Source organism: Ictalurus furcatus, chromosome 24 (genome assembly GCF_023375685.1).
Source record: "Ictalurus furcatus strain D&B chromosome 24, Billie_1.0, whole genome shotgun sequence".
Taxonomy (NCBI): domain Eukaryota; kingdom Metazoa; phylum Chordata; class Actinopteri; order Siluriformes; family Ictaluridae; genus Ictalurus; species Ictalurus furcatus.
This window is the reverse complement of record NC_071278.1, coordinates 7,763,276-7,787,601: the sequence shown is the minus strand read 5'-3', so window position 1 is coordinate 7,787,601 and position 24,326 is coordinate 7,763,276. Positions and strand designations below refer to the sequence as shown.

Here is a 24,326-nt window from a genome sequence, read left to right as displayed (position 1 = left end):
AAGGAAGCAACACTGCATTACAATGAGAGCCCATTTCAATATTTGTTTTTTATACTGTTGATTACATTCCATTTAATGGCCAAATCCAACAGCAGACAAATCCAGTATGGTTTCCAAGTACCAAGCACAGACTTGGCTCTTGTTTTGTGTACCAATGCTTTTGTGAAATGTTCTTTGTAGTTTGAGGTTTCCTTTTCTTAAGCTCCAATATGTTTCAATCTTTTCATTACAGCAAAGTTCTGTGGGGATCCAGGAATCCCAGCCCATGGTTTTCGAGAAGGCCGTAGCTTCATCTACCAGTCTGAGGTGTCATTCAGCTGCAGCACCCCCTATATCCCAGTGGGCAGCACAACCCGCTTCTGCCAGGCTGATGGCACCTGGAGTGGTTTCCAGCCTCGCTGCATAGGTACTCTCTCTCTCTCTCTCTCTCTCTCTCACAGACACACAAACACACACACACACGCACATCTTCCTTATTCCAATTTAGTGCTTTGCAGTCTACAGATTGTTTAAGATAATGAACAATCTTTGAGAACGATGGAATGAAAATTTACTTGATATATGCCATTGCACTAGATATATTATCATAATTTAATTATTTATTCAGCAAAACATCAATCGTTCATCAGTGTCTATTGAAAGTGATACAGGTCGGCCATGTTAAATGCGCTTTTTGAGGATACCTGCATGCCTTATTATAAATGAAGGCAGACTTCATACTCAGATATTTTTCATATATAAAAGCAATTTAAATCAACCTAATCTAATGAGAGACATCAGTGAGCAAGATGTTGATGTGATTGGATTTACTTCAGTTAAATAAATTATTGCTCATTCAGACATATAATGTAAACATTACATACACTGGTCCGAAAGCCCTGTGAGTCCTGTGAAAAAGCTTCTATTTTGATTTTGTTTCTTAGTATTTGAAACGTCCTCTTTTTGCTTTTATGTGCAATCGAGCTGGCATGGACAAAAACTTCTGATCCATTTTAGATCAAATCCATCAGAGGGTCATCTGAACAAATGCTTCAATAGAAGAGATTGGGCATGAGGAAAATCTGACTTTTTCTACAAACCATTAACATGGTCAATATCACACATCTGCTTACATTAATACAGGGACATACAAATAGTGCAGAATCATGAATATCAATATTCAAGATATTGACCACTTACTTTCTTTGTTTTAAATATTTAAAAGTTATAAAACCTTCGGTTTATTTCCCAATTTAAATAAAATAATAAAAAAAGACTCAGACCCCACTGTATGTGTGTATGATGAATATGTAACTTTTGTGCAGCCCACAGTATTTGTCAAAATGACAATAGCAGTATTTATTTAGACAGGTTTCCTATCTTTTCCAGAATATAAACACCATCTATTAAAAATTCATCAGGACTTTCACTTATACTGTATTGCTTATACTATAGTAGACTGTAATTCATAGTGTCAGATTGTTGTTAGGAGAGATGCTGCTGTATTTTAAAGGACTATGGACTGAGTCATCGATTCGACGAATCTCTCCATCACTGACAGTGAGTCCTCTTATGAGAGAATAGGCCAATCCTTGAACCACAGGACCTAGCACAGATGTCGCACTTGAATTGTTTGTTTGAACATGAAGTATGTTGTTTGTGCTCTTGCCACTTCTCTTCCAGGCACCGTATTCGATCAGACTCGAATTGTTCGTTTGTACTGCCCTCCACATTTAAAGGACAAATCCAACATTTAGAAGAAAAATCAAACCTGAATGGCGTAAAGATCATATTGAACTTTATTATTAACGTGATCTTCGGTGTTGTTCAACACTTATTGTGTAATAATTGTGTTTTTTAGTTCAAACTTCTTTAATCGACATGTTGGTCAATTTTCACTTTGGTCAAATGTTTCCTACATTACTCACAATGACATTCAACTACCTGCTGATAGTGGCACCAGTGGGAATTAGCTCTCAATTTGTCTCTACATAAAGAGCCTAATGCAGCAGAGCTTTAGTCCTTTAGTCGGTCCAACTCTCTCATCTCCTCATCTGCCCACACTGCTCAAACTTAAAGGGTTCCAAAGCTTCCGCTTTCATGCTAATACCACCATAATACTTGTCATCTCGTAGATCATTAACTAGCCGAGCCAAGTCTCTGCTGTAATTCAGGTAACTGAATCGTACAGTGCATCCGGAAAGTATTCACAGCACTTCACTTTTCCCACATTTTGTTATGTTACAGCCTTATTCCAATATGGATTAAATTCGTTATTTTCCTCAAAATTCTACAAACAATACCCCATAATGACAACATGAAAGAAGTTCGTTTGAAATCTTTGCAAATTTATTAAAAATAAAAACAAAAAAAGCACATGTACATAAGTATTCACAGCCTTTGCCATGACACTCCAAATTGAGCTCAGGTACATCCTGTTTCCACTGATCATCCTTGAGATGTTTCTACAACTTGATTGGAGTCCACCTGTGGTAAATTCAGTCGATTGGACATGATTTGGAAAGGCACACGCCTGTCTATATAAGGTCCCACAATTAACAATGCATGCCAAGCCATGAAGTCCAAGGAATTGTCTGTAGACCTCCAAGACAGGATTGTATCGAGGCACAGATCTGGGGAAGGGCACAGAAACATTTCTGCAGAATTGAAGGTCCAAATGAGCACAGTGACCTCCATCATCTGTAAATGGAAGAAGTTTGGAACCACCAGGACTCTTCCTAGAGCTGGCCGCCCGGCCAAACTGAGCAATTCGGGGAGAAGGGCCTTAGTCAGGGAGGTGACCAAAAACCCCATGGTCACTCTGACAGAGCTCCAGCGTGTATCTGTGGAGAGAGGAGAACCTTCCAGAAGAACAACCATCTCTGCAGCACTCCAGCCTGTATGGTTGAGTGGCCAGACGGAAGCCACTCCTCAGTAAAAGGCACGACAGCCCACCTGAAGTTTGCCAAAAGGCACCTGAAGGACTCTCAGACCAAAGATTGAACAAAGATTGAAGTCTTTGGCCTGAATGGCAAACGTTATGTCTGGAGGAAACCAGGCACCAGTCATCACCTGGCCAATACCATCCCTACAGTAAAGCATAGTGGTGGTAGCATCATGCTGTGGGGATGTTTTTCAGCGGCAGGAACTGGGAGACTAGTCAGGATCGAGGGAAAGATGAATGCAGCAATGTACAGAGACATTCTTGATGAAAAACTGCTCCAGAGCGCTCTGGACCTCAGACTGGGGTGAAGGTTTATCTTCCAACAGGACAACGACCCTAAGCACACAGCCAAGATAACAAAGGAGTGGCTACAGGACAACTCTGTGAATGTCCTTGAGTGGCCCAGCCAGAGCCCAGACTTGAACCCGATTGAACATCTCTGGAGAGATCTGAAAATGGCTGTGCACTGACGCTCCCCATCCAACCTGATGGAGCTTGAGAGGTCCTGCAAAGAAGAATGAGAGAAACTGCCCAAAAATAGGTGTGCCAAGCTTGTAACATCATACTCAAAAAGACTTGAGGCTGTAATTGGTGCCAAAGGTGCTTCAACAAAGTATTGAGCAAAGTCTGTGAATACTTTTCATTTCAACCTTTTCACTTAAGTATGCTAATCAGGGCAAACTAGGTGTGGAAGCTGATTCAAGCCCTCGTAAGTAATTCAGACTTCAGCATGGAGAGGTTCTTCCCAAATAGCACTTGTCACTAAGTCCGCAATTGCGCCTCATGTTTTTTTTTACTTACATGTCATCATTAAGTTGAGAAAGTAGATGTGCTTTTTTTTTGTTTTTTATTTTTAATAAATTTGCAAAGATTTCAAACAAACTTCTTTCACATTGTCATTATGGGGTATTGTTTGTAGAATTTTGAGGAAAATAATGAATTCAATCCATTTTGGAATAAGGCTGTAACATAACAAAATGTGGAAAAAGTGAAGCGCTGTGAATACTTTCCGGATACACTGTATATCTGCATTATAGCACATCTCTGCTGTAATTCAGGTGCAACTGCATCATAGAGATTCATTGCATTCTGGACTTAGACTATTTCAATGCTGGATTTCTCATTAATGTGTCCGTGAATATGACAGTCACTGGAAAATGGTGAGTGAGAAAATAAGCTCATGCGCTTTTGTTTTTGGAAGGTAACAGTGAAATATTTGAATTTGTTTAATTGTTTTCTTGTATTAAAAGCCATTATAACTAGCAACAAATCAGCACCAGAATTGCCAAACACATTATAAATATTACAATATAAACATATTTCATTTGTTTCCAGGTGGTTTTCCTTTTATGCTAACCCTCACCATCAGTTCTTATTGTAAACACAAGAGCATCACCATTTCAGGTCTCTGAGTATCTGCAGTAAACACTTCCCACCCCATGACAGGCCAGGTTACTGCAATTCCACCGTCCAAACTGTGACTGTGTATTTGTTTTTAGAAAAGAAATTGCACTATTATTGAAAATTGTAAATTGTATATGTTTCTCAATCTGGTTCCAAACATAGTACTTTTGATTATTTACCTCAAAATATATGTCCCTATCGCCATTATCCAGGCCGGCAGAGAGTGCTGCATCAGCCTCCCGGTTTACACCAGGACTGTCTGTCTGTGTTGATAGTAGAGCTCCACTCAATGAACTCCATCAGAACAGGAAGCTTGTGCTGTGCTCTACTGATGCTCTCTCAAACCTGTCCAAGTATTTTCAGGCAGCCAGCTGTAAAGAAGCTGTGAATCTCACTCAGCAGGGATGAAGGGCAGTCATATCTGTGTGTGTGTGTGTGTGTGTGTGTGTGTGTGTGTGTGTGTGTGTGTGTGTGTGTGTGTGCACGTGTGTGTGTGTGTGTGTGTGTGCGCGCATGTGTGCGTCAGACTGAATACTTTTGATACATCAGCACACACACAGCTTGGAAAGCAGGAACAAATTTTGTGATTTGAAAGTGTCTACAGTTCTGTGTATAGCTGTGCCATTTTTAGCCTGATTTAGCCTTGAGCTTTGATCATACAGTGCATGCAGCAGCTCAGGCTCAGTTGGATACTGCTTTAACAGCCATGAAGCTGAATTATGCTATACTTGACTTGGTAAACAAAAACATTGCTTGGAATATAAAATCAATTGCCTCTTCTCTGTTGCCATTTAGGATTTTACTCAATGGAAAAAATTGTAGCAATTACTGACATTTAAAACATTTGCACAAATAACTGCTTATTGCTTTTCATTTCAACCTTTTCACTTTAGCACTTTAGTAATTCAGACTTTAGCATGGAGAGTTTCTTCCCAAATAGCACTTGTCAGTAAGTCCGCAATTGCGCCTCATGTTTTTTTACTTACATGTCATCATTAAGTTGAAAAAGTTTTTGTGATTGGTTTGTTTGAATCAATGTTCCCCTACCACCTCAGCAGGCCGGGTTCAGCACTGCCCCAAACAGCTTCCATGCTTTATTGATCAGGTTATTTTTGAGAAGACCAAGGTGATTCTTTTTAGTGGCTTTAGACGGAGGGAGCAGTTGGATGCCGAGAGGAAACAAGCTTAGATATGAAATGTGGGGCCATGACTGAGAGAAGTCAAAAATGCCTCAGATCTACAGGAGCTGACAGACTCACCCCTCCATAACCAGTAACGCAAGATATGACAATAAATACAAGGCAGAGCGGGTTTTAATGAATTATTTAATTATTAAATTATTAATAATTTAATTAAATTTAATATTTAATTATTTAAATATTTTTAAAAAACAAAAAATGAAGAAGAAAAGGAGAAGACACAAATATGACTCATACTCTGAGACAGACATAAGATAATAATAGCTAGGAAATAATTTTTACTGGGTTCACTTTTTAGATGCCAAGTTATAAGTATTTTATACCTAATGGATGCATGTTGATTACATTATTACAAAACCAATATAATAATAAGTATTAAGCAAGTACTTAGGATTTAATGTTCTGACTAAAATTTCAATTTGTGAATAAACTGAGCATGCTGCATAACATTAGTTTTGTATATATATATATATATATATATACGCACAGCAAAATCCCCAGTGTTGATGTAACACCCAGAGTGTTGAATTTATACCCTACAATGTTTATATAGTCTAATTGGACTATAATTATAACTATAACTGTTAATTCAACACTAGGGATTTTACTGTGTACCATAGATGCATGGCATTGTCTCACTGTTTTATTGTGCACTGGGATTGAGTCAGTGTTTTCTCATATACGGTACGTGTAAAGGCTTAGGGCACTTTCATCAGCCATATTTCATGATGCATAATTAACAAAGGCTCTTCCTGTTCCCCCAAGAATGACAATTACCTAATTATGACTCACTTGCTTATATTTCCATAAAGATGCCATTCTCCTGATATCAATAAGTGCATCGATAATTGTTTTTTATCGAGTAAGTAATTGAATAATTGGTCCAAGCTCAGACGGCGCATTATTGAGGAGAGATGAATTAGCTTAATATTTAGTTATAGCCTCAAGTGGCTTACTATAACAGATTGTGTTCCCACACAGAGCATCTAATTAGTTATATGCTTAATCAGTCTATCAGGTCTCCAGAGAGCTGCAGAGAGCTTCATAGTATCCTATATAACTTATATATATAACTTATAGTTATGTGATGATTTCACTTAACCAAAGATGGGCTTTTTAAAATTTATTGTAAAAATGATGCACAAAGACTCAAGAACACCAGACTAGTTGCTGGACAGACTGACGGGTTTCTCTTTCACATTATCAAGAAAGGTATGAGAAGTAGGTCAGTGTGTGTGTGTGGCTGTGGCTGTGGCTGTGGCTGTAGGTGTGTGTGTGCTGGCGTGCACGTACTGCCTTTATACATAGATCTTAACCAACACTCTCCCTGCCGCAGTCATAGCCAGTGTTGCTCCCTTCCTATATATTCTTTTCACAAGTGCTGATTTTGTAATCTGAAAGGTTTTTTTGTGTGTGTGTGTGTTTTTTTTTTTTTGTTAGAAGGTTTAAGCAGTCCCATTGCGTAAGGCTTCCACGCTGTCCTGGCATTTGCACGCCTGCATTAAATCTTTGGTTTCTGCGTTAGCTCGAGGATGTGCTCCACATTCCAATTACTGAGCAGCGCAGCTGGCTCTCAGCCCCCCCACCACTGCAGCAACATTGCCCCCTGCTGGGTCTCCCCTCGCTTTCCATTTTTCCAAAAATAAAAATTAAAAAAAATAAATAAAATCAGTCAGTTCCTGCAGCACACACTTAAACATCGTCTCCATAACCATCACAATAAGCCAGGCCCTAGCACTGCAGGAAAAACACGAGGGAGGGAGCGGAGCTGCATGTTTATGAGGACTATCTCTCATTATGCAGCAACGATATGTCTGCTGTGTCTGACGCTCAAAGGGAGGGGGGGTAGGAGAAGTGAGTTATGAAATCTTGATTCACTCTCTATATTATAATTTTTTACATTATATTTTTTACTCTATATATTACTCTACATTTCTTCCCTCTTTCATTTTCTTTTTCTCTTCCTATATATTTCTTTTCTGGATTTCTCTGTTGGTTTTCTCTCCTTATCTTCCTTCTTTCTTGCTTTGCTTTCCCAGAGCCAACCCGCACCACCTGTGAGAATCCAGGGACACCTCGCTACGGCTCTATGAACAGGACCTTTGGCTTCAAGGTAAAACCTGCAGCATTGAAACGACTCCTACAGATCTGCTTGCGCTCACTGAATGTGATTAAAGTGAATTCTTGATTTGTTTTCTGTGCATGAGGCCTGTTTATGATATGATTGTCGCAATTTATTTGCACCTGATCTACTTGATGTCTTTTTAACATGACCCACAGTCACAAGGCTTTGTGTGTGCATGTGTTTGGTGTCCTATGGTGCAAGCACAGCAGGACACACAAGTCTTACTTCGTTTCATGTCCTTAATGAGCAGAGCTGCCAGAACTGGGAAAATGTTTGTGTTTACTAATAAACTGGGCCACTATGAAGTAGAGAAAAAAAAAAGATAAATGCCCTTAAATAAGACAAATGCAGCAACATCTGTACAAAGTAGAGAGCTCATCTCAGAAATGGGTCTTTCAGTATTTCCAGGTTCTGTTTCCAATACAGGTTCAATTTCAGTTCAAGTACTCACTAATGCAAATGAACTTGGTGAATTATTTGTTTATTTTATGTTCCTTCTGTCCAACAATCTTTTATACAATAAAAATCAAAACACAGTGAGTGGGACAGAAGGAACAGCAAATAAACAAATAATTTTAACTGAAAAAAATACGTAATGAAAATTTGTAAATGAAAAGGAGAGGAAATGAGAGAGACTGGGTATGAAGGTGAGCATGTTTCCCTGAGATATACTAGCATTAAGAATTCAACCCCTTAATGTAATGCAGGGGACAAGGCATGGTGAGGCTTCAGAGGACAGCGAAATATCAGGTTTTCCTGCCTCATAAATCATTTCACTGGATCTACTGACGCCCTTTCACTAGACGGCGCGTAATGATATTGGAGTGCAGGAGATATTGTAGCCTTCAGATAAGCGGCAGTGCCTATGGCACATCAGCCAGGTTCATCGCCAAGAAGAACGTGTTAATCAATTAATGTGCTGAGCCCATGTGTCACTCTGACACATGCTAATATTTCACTCACCCGACTCTGTCAGTCTATTTAATATCAGAGCTGCAGTATGCTCTCCACGAGCACAACAGGAACAACCAACATAAACGATCACATCGTGTAAAGGTGTTTTATGTGGAGCTCAGTGGTTGTGATATTCAGTAGATATACAGTACCAGGGGTGGATAAGCCCACTAACCTGGGTGCCTGAGACAAGCCGATTTTGTGTTCTGTTAGATTTTTATTTGTGGTTTTATTACGAATGTTTAACAAACTAAAAGAAACTTATGTCCTGCTGACTTTTGCAAAACAAACATTTTAATTTAGCACGTGTTTAAACATGAGGTTCTTCACGGTATTGTGACGCTCCTCAACGCTCTAATTATACCATGATCTTGTGAATCTTACAACCTGCAACCACTACATACGTTGACTTTCTAGCTGATGGTAGAATGATTTTTACTAGGTGGAATAATTAACACAACATACCGTTTATTAACCTCATGGTTAAATGTATCAAGAGAAAATAAAGATGCAAGTCAGAGTCAAATTATATATATATATACATACATATATATATATATATATATATATATATATATATATATATATATATGTATATATGTGTGTATATATATGTATATATGTGTGTATATATATGTATATATGTGTGTATATATATATGTATATATGTGTGTATATATATATATATGTATATATATGTGTATATATATATGTTTATATATATATGTATATATATATAAAGTGAGTACACCCCTCATGTTTTTGTAAATATTTGATTATATCTTTCATGTGACAACACTGAAGAAAGGACACTTTGCTACAATGTAAAGTAGTGAGTGTACAGCTTGTGTAACAGTGTAAATTTGCTGTCCCCTCAAAATAACTCAACATACAGCCATTAATGTCTAAACCGCTGGCAAAAAAAGTGAGTACACTCCTAAGTGAAAATGTCCAAATTGGGCCCAAAGTGTCAATATTTTGTGTGGCCACCATTATTTTCCAGCACTGCCTTAACCCTCTTGGGCATGGAGTTCACCAGAGCTTCACAGGTTGCCATTGGAGTCTTCTTCCACTCCTCCATGACGACATCACGGAGCTGGTGGATGTTAGAAACCTTGTGCTCCTCCACCTTCCGTTTGAGGATGCCCCACAGATGCTCAATAGGGTTTAGTCCATCACCTTCACCCTCAGCTTCTTTAGCAAGGCAGTGGTCGTCTTGGAGGTGTGTTTGGGGTCGTTATCATGCTGGAATACTGCCCTGCGGCCCAGTCTCCGAAATGAGGGGATCATGCTCTGCTTCAGTATGTCACAGTACATGTTGGCATTCATGGTTCCCTCAATGAACTGTAGCTCCCCAGTGCTGGCAACACTCATGCAGCCCCAGACCATGACACTCCCACCACCATGCTTGACTGTAGGCAAGACACACTTGTCTTTGTACTCCTCACCTGGTTGCCACCACACACACTTGACACCATCTGAACCAAATAAGTTTATCCTGGTCTCATCAGACCACAGGACATGGTTCCAGTAATCCATGTCCTTAGTCTGCTTGTCTTCAGCAAACTGTTTGCGGGCTTTCTTGTGCATCATCTTTAGAAGAGGCTTCCTTCTGGGACGACAGTCATACAGACCAATTTGATGTAGTGTGCGGCGTATGGTCTGAGCACTGACAGGCTGACCCCCCACCCCTTCAATCTCTGCAGCAATGCTGGCAGCACTCATACGTCTATTTCCCAAAGACAACCTCTGGATATGACGCTGAGCACGTGCACTCAAGTTCTTTGGTCGACTATGGCGAGGCCTGTTCTGAGTAGAACCTGTCCTGTTAAACCGCTGTATGGTCTTGGCCACCATGCTGCAGCTCAGTGTCAGGGTCTTGGCAATCTTCTTATAGCCTAGGCCATCTTTATGTAGAGCAGCAATTCTTTTTTTCAGATCCTCAGAGAGTTCTTTGCCGTGAGGTGCCATGTTGAACTTCCAGTGACCAGTATGAGGGAGTGTGAGAGCGATGACACCAAATTTAACACACCTGCTCCCCATTCACACCTGAGACCTTGTAACACTAACAAGTCACATGACACCGGGGAGGGAAAATGGCTAACTGGGCCCAATTTGGATATTTTCACTTAGGGGTGTACTCACTTTTGTTGCCAGCGGTTTAGACATTAATTGCTGTGTGTTGAGTTATTTTGAGGGGACAGCAAATTTACACTGTTACACAAGCTGTACACTCACTACTTTACAATGTAGCAAAGTGTCATTTTTTCAGTGTTGTCACATGAAAGATATAATCAAATATTTACAAAAACATGAGGGGTGTACTCACTTTTGTGAGATACTATATGTTATTACATTACGTTAGCTACTACTTTTTAGCTTAGTAAATTAACTTTCCAGCAATCAAAACATGGATCTGGGCAAGCACATTGGAGCTTTCACTTACCAGGTGGGTTAGCTAATGGATTTATCACTTAACTGATAGTACTGGAGCTGAAACCATTTTCCATTACTGTGTACCTGCAGTAGTTGACCCCAGATTAAATAAGCACTAGATATATAAATGGTATTTACCAGAACAAACCTACTGATTCTCCAAAACCATAAGAAAATGATGGCAGGTGGAATCATGGTCTAGAAATGATAGTCTTCAAGTTCAGCTCTCTTCATCAATTAAAGCACTTTCCACTTTGTAGACCCCAACCTTTACAGTGTCTGTCTCTAAAAATGTGTCACCCAGAGTACATATATATCCAACTAAAATATCTCAAAGTGCTTCTTTCAAAGCTTCTTTTAGAGAGGTGTATTTTAATGATTTCTGTTCATAGAGGGTGTGATGTTGCTTCCATGCTGCAGGTTGGAAGCATGGTGGCCTTCCAGTGCCAGCCAGGACACTTGCTTCAGGGCTCCACCACTCGACTGTGCCAGGCTGATCTCACCTGGAGCGGCACCCAGCCAGAGTGCATCCGTACGTTCCCCTGTTTAACATTTATATGGGGCTTGTAAATATGTTTTATTATAGAAATTTATTCATTTATAATTTATTATATAAATTGTATACAGTACATATGTTGTAAGGACATTGTTCGACTACTAATATATAAAAAAAAAATGGGTGAAAAGGTGATATAAGTTCCACAACCTCAGAAGAAAATGCCTCAACAGGCTTGTGTATTATTTGTATTCTATGATTGCGAGCTCCTGTTTCTCCAGCAGCAGGGTTTTACCTAAGAGTTAATCATTTATCCTCTGTTAAAAAAGGGCTTGGTTTCTGCAGAGTAAAAACCATCATTATATTTTGTTCCCTGGTACTCACAGAAGCTGAAACTGGAAATTGAGTTGAAAAGTTTTCGGCATTTTGAGACCACAGTGGGTGTCCTTGGTTATATAAGGAGTCTGTTCTTTAAACCCAGGCTTTCAGGATAATACAGTCCTTACTCTGTACTTACAATTAGATTTAAAAAGCATATTGCTTATTAAACCATGACAATGAAATGGAACAGAAATAAAGAACATTATTTGTTTGATATGCATTTTTGTAGTCTAGAAATAGCTGACTGCACAGTTAGTTTTTGTGACACAGGATTTTGGGACATCTTACTGGCTGCTGTTGCCAGTTTAATTTGCCTTCAGCTACTGATTCAAGCCTTCTTTGGGTTCAAGGTCTGAATTAGACAGCATCACTGCAGGGTAATATTTATGTCTTTGAATTCTGAATACTTTCCAAATAATTTGTCTGCACACTTTCTATACAGTGATTCTGGCCATATAAAGCAATCTATTAAAATTAATCATGATTACAATGGCTGTAATGAAAAGATCAACATTAGCATATTGTTCTGTCATCAAACACCACAACGTTTGGTCAGATGGCCGAGCTGTGACCTTGCAGAAAGAGAGAGCCTTCACTCAGAACTCCTCGTGAGTACAAGCTCCAAAATGAGCAGCATTAAAACAGCTTGGAGTGACTGTGTTGGAGAAAGGAAACAGCTGCCTCCCAATTTCATAAGACAGATTGCCATTCAGCCCAACCATTTCAGAAGCTAATTACATTTTGTTTCATATGTGACTCCCCCAGTGCACTGTCATTGTTTTGCAAAATTAGGAGATTGAGCAATGGGATAGCTGTAGGGGAAAACCAAGTTTGCAGCACTTTAATTGTATGTGATTAACTTGTCCTGTGATTAAATAGCCTTTGTATATTTCTGAGTAATCATGCCATTTTTGTGTTTTAGAATAATCACAATTTATTTTTAAACACACATTGTAATTTTGCGTACCCAGTGCAGCTAACTATGTAATCATGTTTGTTTCCCTCCCTCTTTTAACCCTATTGGTAAATGGCTGCCCTTTGGGAGGAACAATAGTAAAACATTTCCAAAACAATTTGTAGCTTTATAGCACCTATTTAACCCTGCTAAGGCTATCGTCATTGCATAATTTAATGTGGCTGCTTGAAATGTTTGAATGAATTACCATCTAGTTACTGAGAGTAATTAGGTTTTTATTTCACAGCCATATTCACTGGTATATTCATCAATAAAGAGTATCAAAGTGTTGAGGCAAATCTGGGTTACTTTTGATCATAGTGGAGTAGTGCTGGAGCCCCTACGCTGAGTGACTATGCGTTGGCTGGTGCTTGATCTGTCAGTAAAGGTGTGCTTCTTTCCTGTGCCAGTATACATCAGTGGCTGCCACACTCTCAGCAACTTCTACAGTCAAAGTGATGGAAGATGGACTGAGATAGGGAAAGAAAGATGACTGGCAATGATCTTTGTTGTTTTAAGAGGTATTGAGGGAGGAGATGGGATATTGCAAAAGTGCGTCGCCTGGGCTGGAAATGAAGAAAAGGGCTAGTGTTTGTTTCTCACTGTTTGTCTTTCTATATATATACCCTTTTATTTCTTTGTGTTTTCCTTTCCTTCTTTGTTCCTTCAGCCCATAGTTGTAAGCAGCCAGAGAGCCCACCCCATGTGGAAGTGGTGGGGATGGACCTACCTGGCTATGGCTACACTCTCATCTACACCTGCCAGAGTGGTTTCTTCATGTCTGGAGGTTCTGAGCATCGAGTCTGCAGGTCTGATGGCACATGGACAGGGAAGATGCCTATGTGTCGAGGTATAATATCTCAACACTTTTTTTTTTTTTTAGAAAATAGCTATTCACTTTTATATATATATATTTTATTTTATTTTTATTTTTTTTTTGTCATTTTGTCATTGTCACAAAGCAGCTTTAAAGGACTCCGCATGTAGAATTAGATTCAGAGGCAGCGACAAGGAAAAACTCCATGAGACTGCATGAAGAACAAACCTTGAGAGAAACTAGACTCAAAAGAGAACACATCCTCTTGTGATAGTAGGATTATAAATCATTACAGTACACAGGGTCCTTTTTCATGCTTGGAAAATATATTCTGTTGGCAAGATGAGGTTCAAAATCTATTTTCTTTAAACACATTTTCTGCACTGATGCAGTCTCTCAAATACATATCACATTTTATGCTTTGCCTCCTCTTAAAAAAGTCTTTAAAAGGTTTGGACCTTTTTTACTAAATGAAAATGAAACAATCTTGTTAAAAAGTCATCTGCTAACTCTGGTTGTAATGAGATATTTTTATTTGGATAACAGGAACATCTTAACGAATTGCAGTCACTTATTGCACACATTATGCGAGCCGGCTTTTACCCAGTTACACACATCTACCAGGATTGGTTGAGGCTGTTTTGATCCTCCAGTAATCAGTTTACAGCTATAGCACATGCACTTAGAGACGTTTGCCCTAGCACTTGCCATTAAAGTAAACATTTGTATTATATGTGGGAAAGAAAAAGAGGTGAGATAAGAATGGTGGCTGCAGCTTGCTGTGATTTTCTCCCAGCGCCTCCATGGCACCCTGCCTGTACTGCTGTGTGGGCATACAGCTGCACACTGCAGGTTTCCTCATAATTACTGCACACAAACAGATGTGAAAGGCAGCCAAAATAAAAGTTTCAGTTCATGGTGTCCTGCCCAGTCCTGCGCTAGGTCCATTTATTTTAATCACCTTCTTCTCTTGTTTTTGTATGCTTCTATGCTTTTTGTATGCTTCTGACTTTTTGCATTTTTGTAGTAGTGCTTGATATACTGGCAGTGTCACCCTCCACTGTTTCTGCAGTTCTGTGATAAGTTTTTATTTTGCAAGATGGAGAGATAGGAGAGTATCCTTTGCTAAATACTACTGCCCACATGGCAAAAATGGGATTCTAGGAGCACTGCCAGTACTGTAACACTACTGTGCATCTGTGTATGTTCATTTTGATATAAAACTTTTTTCTTTTTTTTTTTAAAGAATGCTCCACTAATACATTTATTTATGCATGTTCTAGCTGGCTCCAAGCTATCAGAGAAGCCTGTTAAGCCAGTCCCTGGTACGCCAAGTCCCAAGCTAAATGGTAAGTATATAATAAAGTGAGATAAAAGACATTTTGTGCAGTATTACATTTCAAAGGCTACAGATTTAAGCCCGCTCACATTGAACACTAAAGTAACAGCTTAATATTGCAGTGCTTCAGCTGTCCAGCGCACCAGTAGCTCAAACTCCTAACTGTCCTTGATGTATTCTAGAAAGAAGTCCTCTTGAGGAAGAAGCAGCTAATAAGTAGGACAGTGGTTCCACTCAGTTTGATACTAAAGTGGCCCAGCAGTCGGGCCACTCACAAACTCTTCTGGAGCTGTGCGATAATCCTCCTCCTCGTTTTTTTTTTTGACCTTCATCAGGCACAGCAAGGATCTAACACTTATGTGATCTGTAAGCCAAAAAAGAAAGACAAACATGCAGATGATCGTTTGCAAAGTTTTAGCATGTATGATGCAGCTGTTCTCAAGTGCTCTGGGATCAGGGCCTATTTATATGGTGTGAGAGTTAATCAATGATCCTTTTTTCTTTGTGTCTTAATGAATAAAGTGTTATTAAAAGGAGGATTTTAATTTTAACTCTTTTGGAGTATTTTGAGTGCTGAGTGCTCTAATTCTATCCAGTATGGAGTTACAGGGTGTCAAGAAATGTTAATACAGAGAGTTTTTTTTATGTTTTTATCACAGTTTGATCAATAATTATTGCCACAAACCAAAAAAAATCATACAGGCTTGCAAGTGAATAAGTAAGGGATAATCCATGGCTAGGTGTGCATTACATAATTTTAATGCATGACGTGGAGGCAAAGAACCACTTGACACGAAGCGGAGTGCATTAAAATCGTGTAACACACCTAGCCATGGATTATCCCGCTTATACCATGCTCACTTGCTGGCATAGACAAGTTAAAGCTGTCTCTGGTGTTTGCAGTGCAAAATTTGACTGAAGGATAAAAAGTATGGTTAGGTTTCTTTAGTTATTTTATATACGGGTCGTTAGATCTAGAATTCTGCCCACTCTAAATCATACACAGAGATAAAGTAGTGTTATAAGATTACATTTATTTGAATGAATTATAATACATATTTATTAAAGAGAGACAGAGAGAAAACTACTGTATACAACTATGTTACTATGGTTACCCTATGGTGACCCTATGGTTACAGTTGTTTATAGGCAGCGCGTTAATTTAGATGATTTAGGTGATTTAGGTGATTAAATGACTGGAACTAAATGTGCATTCAACAGTTCGAACACACACCTTCCAGCCGATCAGAATCAAGTATTCAAACAGCCCATGGTATAAGGAAACCTAAATCTTTAGGCCTAGGCTCTTTTTCTGCAAAGATCTTGAGTAAGGAACAAGTTTAATAAACTGGCGAAAAGGACATAAGCATAATCAGTTCAGTTTGTAATCAGATACTAGCTGTCAAAATATCCATGATGCACCTTTGCCATAGTCAGAATGGAATCTTTTAACTGCAATTTTTTTTTACCTTTCACTAAAAAATGTACTTCTGCATTGGGCAGTTGTGGCTCAGTTGCTAGAGCGGGTTGTCCATTAATCGTAGGGTTGGCAGTTTGATTCCCGGCTCACATGACTCCACATGCCGAAGTGTCCACTGAACCCAAGTTGCTCCCGATGGCAAGCTAGCGTCTTGCATGGCAGCTCTGCTACTGTGTGTGTGTGGAACCGCTAAGGTTAAAAAAGCGCTATATAAGTGCAGACCATTACCATTACTTTTAGTTGAGTTACATGCAAGCCTGTAATTCTCAAAACTTCATGTAGTAAAAAAAATCTTTTTAAGAAATTCCATTGTGTGCAGGCCATTGTTTTCCCAGGCTGCCACACATGTGTGCTACAGGTGACTAATAAAAGTGATAAATGTTAGGCCTTTTACAATTAGATTAGATGTAGATTGTTCCAATAAAATAAAGTAATTTAATTCTCAATTCACAAGGCATTTAATAATAATAATAAAAATTTTTGATTCCTTGGTTAGATTGTGAAATTTGATTTTAAAATGGGGTCTCTTAAATATTAATGCTAAAATAAAAGGTTCAAAAACTTTTGACTATGCCTGTATGGATATTGGCTTTCAGTATTAAAGATTCTTTATTTATTCAGTGTGACTTAGGGGAAGGTCAATTTTGTGTGTGTTTTTTGGGGTACATTTTTCAAAATTTCATTTTGAGGCCAGTTTGTGGATTTTTGAGCTTTTATACAATATATAAAAGATCAAATATATTTGTTTAAATTATTTATTCCTCCGAGGCTTTATTCACTTTGGATTCACTTTAGACTTGTTCTGTTTGTATGCACAGCTGCATTAAATGCTTTATTTGTTTTAAAGCTTAATGAATAATCCTCTCTCCTTGGTTGTTTGTTCTCTCAGTCCCAGATGATGTATTTGCTCCAAACTACATATGGAAGGGCTCATATAACTACAAGGGAAGAAAGCAACCAATGACTCTGAGTATCACAAGCTTTAATACAACGACGGGTAGAGTTAACGTCACATTAACTAGTAGCAACATGGAGCTGCTGCTTTCAGGTTGGTTTATCTGTCAAATCAAATGTTTGTTGAACAGATACCCTTTATTGTCGTTTCTGAATATGAAAAGAGATCAGTCAAGAAGAGCTTTCGGGAACCAACCAGGATATGGATTGAACCCTAGAATGATTGGGACCCTTCAAGAGAGTGTGTATAAATTTAACTTGCATACAGAGATTCGAATTTTTCCATTCAAGCAACTGGAAAAAAAAAAACAATTATTCTCAAACATACCCCCTTTTTTAAATAATAGTATTTGTTCTCAGAAATGTGTGGCCAAATTATTGACACCCCTAATGAATACTAAAGAAAAAAGCAAACAAATTGCCATCCTTGAAAAAAAAAGTCATGTTAATTTGCTTTTAGTCTTCATGATCTCAATATTTGCCCTTGACTACTTACTGCCCTGGAGTATAAACACTGGTTCCCCAACATTTTGTCATCCATCACCATGAGGGAAAACTTGAGCTTTCAATGGAAACAATACTGATGGTTGCCTATCAGCAAGGGGAAATGGATATAAAAATGCATAAGCAGTTAAAAGTACAGTTAAGAGCATGATTCAAAATTCTAAAACAGTTGAATATTTGTTCCTCATCAAGTGTTCTCCAGCCTCATTAGACATGCAAGCTCACTGCTCTTATTCTCTACAAAGAAAGGCTTCATCACATAGTGAGAGTGCTGATAATTTAGCAACAAATGTGTTGCTGATATATTGTATGATATAGTTGACTATAGTGGTATTCAAATGTTTTACAATTATAATTATAAAATAGTTATACTATACACAATTGTCAGTTGTTAACATGTCAAATTATAATATTATCTGTTTAACAAGCCATAAGAACTGAAAATCAGCCCACTGTTTTTAGTGCAGCATGACTGTACAGAATTCTGTTTAGTTGGATTTATCTGTTTTAAAGCATGGCATGTTTTCTTTCCCAGTAATGACCCTATTTAAATGTCTCAGTTCAAAAGTTAAATCTACTCCTCTGCTGTGTTCAAATGAAATATTCATTCTATTTGAGAGAACTTTGACATTTTCCACCATCATTAAATTTAATCGGTGTCTCTCCCCTTCCTGATCTCTAGCACCGTCGTCACATAGCCAACTCGGACATCCTTTACATTCTTTAATGAATCACAACCATTTTGACTTGGAACTGACCACCCTGTTACCAGTAATTATATGGACCACTGCTTGTACATGAGAAGTGTACAGAATTAAAATAGTCATGCTGTGATTATCCTGAATTTCAGAGAATGTAATGTGAGCGAGCATTAACTCCGTCATCTTCAGAGAAGCAATGGAATGCAATGGACTTTATTACTGCAATAGATATAAGGAGCACTGTTAAGCAGGTGCATGTGAGTAGGTTTGCAGTATGGCTTTTATTGCTACAGTGGGTTGATAAAAGAGTGGATAATACCTGCCACAGGACAAGCAGCCAGATGTTGTAATAAAATTGCAGCTGCAGTGTTTGGCAATGTTTAGATGGCTGATTCTTCTCTGCCTCTGGATACAGGTGTCTACAAGAGCCAGGAAGCGAGGTTGATGCTGCTTGTATATGACGTGCAAGCGTCCTCTACCACCACACTAACCAGGATGAAGGAGGAACAGTGGTCTCTGGATGGTTTTGTAAGAGCTCAGCATTGAAAATCTTTACACGAAACTGCATCTGTGTTTTTGACCATAAATGTATTATTGTATAATTTTGTCTGATATTTAAGAACATTTTATTATATTCTATATCCCAACAGTTATTAAATTGGTCCATTACTATCATTAAGTAAAACAAATTTTGACCATTTAGCTGGCAATCCCATTTTTGATAAAAACATTATTTCTCCATCCTGCACGCAGGTATCTCCAGAACCTGATGGTACCACCTATGTCTTTCAAGGCTTTATACAGGGTAAAGACTATGGCCAGTTTGGTCTACAAAGGCTGGGTAATGTATCATGTTTATATCTTTTGCATTATTCTCTTAACTATTATCTTTAATATTATGTTATATAGTTATATTTTGGGACAAGTTTAAGCTGCATGTCCATTATTATTAACATTGAAACTTCCCAATCCTAAATCCTTGCTTTTGGAGTGCTTGTCTGCACTCTCACCATTTCTAAATTCAGTATGCACTCTGAGCACTCATTGAAGAGATGATCACTCAGTTCTCTGAGTGTTGTGGCTGAGAGGTGCTTCAGGGTAATTAGCATTGTTTTAATGACTGCTTTAAAAAAAGGTTTAATATGATTGAATTGATGAATGTGATAATATGTTTTGGTTACTTAATCACAATTCTGCCATTTGCACCCTGCAATGCTCTGCTGAGAATCTTAGATGAGTGTGTGAGAGAAAGTTTAGAAATGCACTCTACATACATTACTATTTCTTTACTGTTCATTAGTACTTCAGCCAACCAAGTACTTGAAAATATATGGTAGCAGAACTGTAAAATGTATGGGGGAAAAAAACTGGCTGTAGTTCAGCGATTCTAGTTTTGTGAACATGAATCTGCTCGGATTCTGTAGCAGAACTGTGGTTTATCCAGTCACATGCATTCATGTAAATTATTTAGCTGAATGCAGCTCATCAGACCAGAGACTAGCCACAGGGCTAAAACAAGATGTCAGAAAAGGAAAAGTTTTTACTGTTGACATGGCTTGTTTTTTAAAGTCAATAATGAAAACAGAATGTGTTAAGACAGATAGAGAACTATGCATTTATTCGCCCCGTGCCACATTCAGAACAGTCTCATGAGTCCATGATGGTGTCTGTCAAAAGTGGTAACATGAAGTGACACTATGAAACAAAATATAAGTACTTTAAAGTGTTTTATTTGTAGCCCCAAACTAATCATTATTAGTCAAACATTTAACGGTAATTGTTGTCACCATTCAGCCATGGTAGTTGCTTATCTGGATCTTTTAAAGAATTTAAAGGAATTTACCTGGACCTTCACAAATTTTAGTTACATACCCCTCCCCTTTATTAAGGTTAGTATGCATCTTAAAATAAATCGAAAACTAAAGTTACCTGTGTGGTCTTTTTGCAGCTCGGAGAGCTAAACACCCTGAAGGGTCATAATAATTAGGTCAGAGCACTAGAGAATACAGAAGCTTTTTTCCTCTCATTGCAAAGTTGCTGTTTGGAGAAAACAGTTACTCACAATAACAACAGAACAGTGCCTCCCTACTCATCCCTCAGCTTAGTGGCAAAGTTTTGTTCTGTGTTTTATTGTGTGAGGAAAGCTATGAGAGTGTTTTGATCCTATTTTTCTATTTTCACCTCCCACAGGTTTGAACATGTCGGAAAGTAATAACTTGTCAAATCCACCGCATGGTACAAACAGTAGCTCTGTGGCCATAGCAATCCTTGTGCCTTTTTTCGCCCTGATTTTTGCAGGCTTTGGATTTTACCTCTACAAACAGAGGTAAGTGTACAAAGAAAGAGGTCCATTAGTGGAAAAATAATTTAAAAAAAAAAAAAAATAACACTAGAAGACTAGATGAATATTGTCCATATAACAGAATACAGTAATTTCAGAAGTAGATTGATGTTGCGTCCCAATTTGCCTACTTATATGCGCTAAAGGTATGTACTCTTTTTGTGGAGAAAAAGTACATACATTTGAGTGTGTAGCAAAAGAGTATGCAAGTACTGGGACATGCTAACACGTCATGTAACGGAAGAGAACATTGTTGCATAGTTATGCACGCCATCACTAAACAAACTCCTTGTTGAATTTCAGCTTTTCTTCATTCATTATTCCTTATATTCCACAATTTCATTTACATCTCTTTAAAATTCACCGGAGCAAACCATCATAAAACGTCTCCTACTTCGCACAAGCAATTGTGGGTAATATTAGCTGAAAAAGTGTCCACAGAGCCACACTTCCTACCGGAATCTACCGGAAATAGTAGACCATCCCGGTACCTCTGGGATACTCATTTCAACATACTACAATTCGAGACACACTCATTCTAATCTCGGATACTATTTAGGAAGGATAGTAGCCGAATTGGGACGCAGCAAGAATGCAAGACTGTACCGCACAATGACTGACAAAGAATACTTTCAGTTATGAGTGTTAACAGTTCAGTGTGCTGCTCTCACCAGTGTTTAAATATAAGTATTTAAATATACATTAACTGATAGCCTTAGTGCACATGTTTTAATGATCAGTCTGCTGCTAAAACTTTGTCTTGTCTGCCATTAATTCTCTTGTCTGCATCTTTTATTGTCTTTTTAAAGGACTACCCCTAAAACTCAGTACACAGGTTGCTCAGTGCACGAGAACAACAACGGGCAGGCTGCCTTCGAGAACCCCATGTACAATACCAACGCAAAGTCAGTGGAGGGCAAAGCCGTCCGTTTTGACCCTAATCTAAACACAGTCTGCACAATGGTATAATGAGGACCACTGGACACAATAACAATGTTGGTTTGTTTTTGTTTTGGGGTTTTTTTCAAGCTTTTGTGGGGTTTTTTTGTTTGTTTGTTTGTTTTTTGGTTTTTTAACAAACCCAGTGGATATAATGGTGTCCCAGGCAGGGATGAATTTCACTGATACTGGCAGAGAATGTCCAACAGATGCACTGTTACCCTTCCTGTGATATTTAAAGCACACTCTTCAGGAACTCTGATTTGACCATGTGCATCTACAGAGGACATGGAATATAATGATGGGTATACCAATTAAAGGGTTTTTTTTTTCTAGTCTGCCCCTTACAAACCTAAAAATCTTCACGGCAGAAAGCGTGGAGAGTTATTCCATTTGCACTCTATGAGTGCTTCTTCACATTCAACTGGGTCTTTTTTTAAGGAAAAGGGATCTGTAAATCCAATCGCGTATATACAAGGATCAGCCACCATCTATATTTTTGTGCTGTGTACCACATGGGTGATTGAAGGTCAATAGCAATTACTGAGAGTTTATGAAGAAAATTGTACTGTTTGTATTGAAGGAAATAAATATTTGTTGGTTAATTCTTTGGTGATAATGATACTTTCTTTCTCAATTGTTTAACAAACATTCCCCTTAGCTCTTAGTTCTCACTGTACATTTGTATCTTTGTTTGGATCTTGAGGTGGGCTGTGATGTGTGATGTGTTACAGCGAGCAAGCAGATGTGTCAAAGGCTGACATTTTAACTGTGGATTTAACGCTGGATTTTCTTTACCTCCTCCCCGTTTTTATTTTTACTTTTTCAAACCGCTCTTGTTTCTTAGTTCAGTTTTCTGTGTTGGTTCGCACGACTATGACCTCTCGGACAAATGTCAGCGTTTTGGACCTGAAGTCTGCAGATGACATTATGAGTTTATTGTCCTAATTGTTCTTTCAATGGGAAAGTGTCATTGTGCTCCATCACATTTCAGCTAAATTTATCTAGCGTTTGATCATTTGTTCATTGACATCATTTCATTTGTATGATTGCAGTTGTTGGTATAAAATTTGCATAGAATGAAATGCATTTGGCACTTGTACTTAGATTTTTATACAAACTCCGATTACATCAGCATTGATTAGCATGCATGCGTTAAATATGTAATGTGGCAGCAGTGTGACATGTTTATCAAGTCCATATGGGCCGAGGAGCACAGTTCTGATTCAGTCTGACATTGACATGACATAAATATTCATTACGGGCAACGCGACGATATTATGGCTTGGGTGTATAATCAATTTTTAAATTCAGCTGATTTAATAATATTGTTTGTCATTATTCAAACAGTGATGCAATTTCTCTGATAATAGTTCTAGCCCAATTTGAGTGTAGCATTTTTTCCCTCAGTGCCATAGTTTTTATGTTAAACCCTTGCTTGACGTGATTGCACCAGGGTCAGACTACCTCAGTTCCGTGCTTCCAGGCCCTCAAGCTGTGAGATTCATTCCAGTGCCTTCTAATGTACTGTACCTCTCATCACATTCTCCCTGACCAACAGGCCATACTAGTGACTCGAAAGATTTCAGCGTTACATACAAATAAGCTGCTCAGAAAGCTGCAGACTTCAGCGAGCTGATTCTGACATGACTGTCCAAAAGTCCCCAAGTCTAACAAATCAATCTGTGATCTTTGTACTATCCATTTTTATTGCTCAGCATCAGGCACAGGGATTCTGCAGCATTGCACCTCATATACACTGTACACTTCCAGAGCTTCTTACCATTGTAGCTTAATAAATTGGTGTATTTTCTAACATGGCTGGTTTTTACACAGTGCCTACCAAAAGAAAAAACACATGAGCCAGGTCTGCTGCTTTCCCTTCTTTTCATTGTTCTGTCTTTCGTCTGTCAGTCTATTTTGTACAAACTAAAATTTGTGTATCCAAAAATATTTGGACATGCTTCGTTCTGCCCCAGATCTCCTGCTCAAGAGGTAGTGACCCCTCTCACCATGAGCCGATCGGCCCCCTTTCTTTTCTGTAACAGACTGCAATAAAAGAAGACACCCAAACAATCAAGGAACAGACTCTTTCCAATCAAGAAGATGAATATTTGCAGTACAGATGGGGACTCCCTCTATGTTAATGCATTAAGAATAGATATTTAAAAAAAAAAAGAGTAAAATGTTAAAATTTAAAAAAAAATCTAATAAAAAAAAGGTTTTTTGTAAAGAAATATATTTTTATGGAAAAATTATTTGTAAAATGTATGAATCTATTATGTAAATTTTCAATGCAATGTAAGATTAAAAAAAAGGCTAATTCCTTTTGTAATGTGTGTTCCTTGTCCTCTTGTGGCGATGGGCATGTACCTGGT

General features: G+C 38.3%; 1 protein-coding gene across 1 annotated transcript in view; it reads left to right on the top strand.

Moving 5' to 3' along the window:
• csmd3b (CUB and Sushi multiple domains 3b) overlaps positions 1-23,828 on the top strand; it is a 321,277-nt gene extending 297,449 nt beyond the window's left edge. The window contains exons 57-66 of the mRNA XM_053613516.1: positions 233-406; positions 7,566-7,639; positions 11,462-11,573; positions 13,544-13,723; positions 14,974-15,039; positions 17,399-17,557; positions 19,084-19,196; positions 19,422-19,509; positions 20,859-20,994; positions 21,819-23,828. Of these exons, the coding sequence (XP_053469491.1) occupies positions 233-406; positions 7,566-7,639; positions 11,462-11,573; positions 13,544-13,723; positions 14,974-15,039; positions 17,399-17,557; positions 19,084-19,196; positions 19,422-19,509; positions 20,859-20,994; positions 21,819-21,978 (1,262 nt within the window). The 3' untranslated portion in view covers positions 21,979-23,828. The remainder of the gene's footprint in view (positions 1-232; positions 407-7,565; positions 7,640-11,461; positions 11,574-13,543; positions 13,724-14,973; positions 15,040-17,398; positions 17,558-19,083; positions 19,197-19,421; positions 19,510-20,858; positions 20,995-21,818) is intronic.
• The last annotated feature ends 498 nt before the right edge of the window (positions 23,829-24,326 follow it).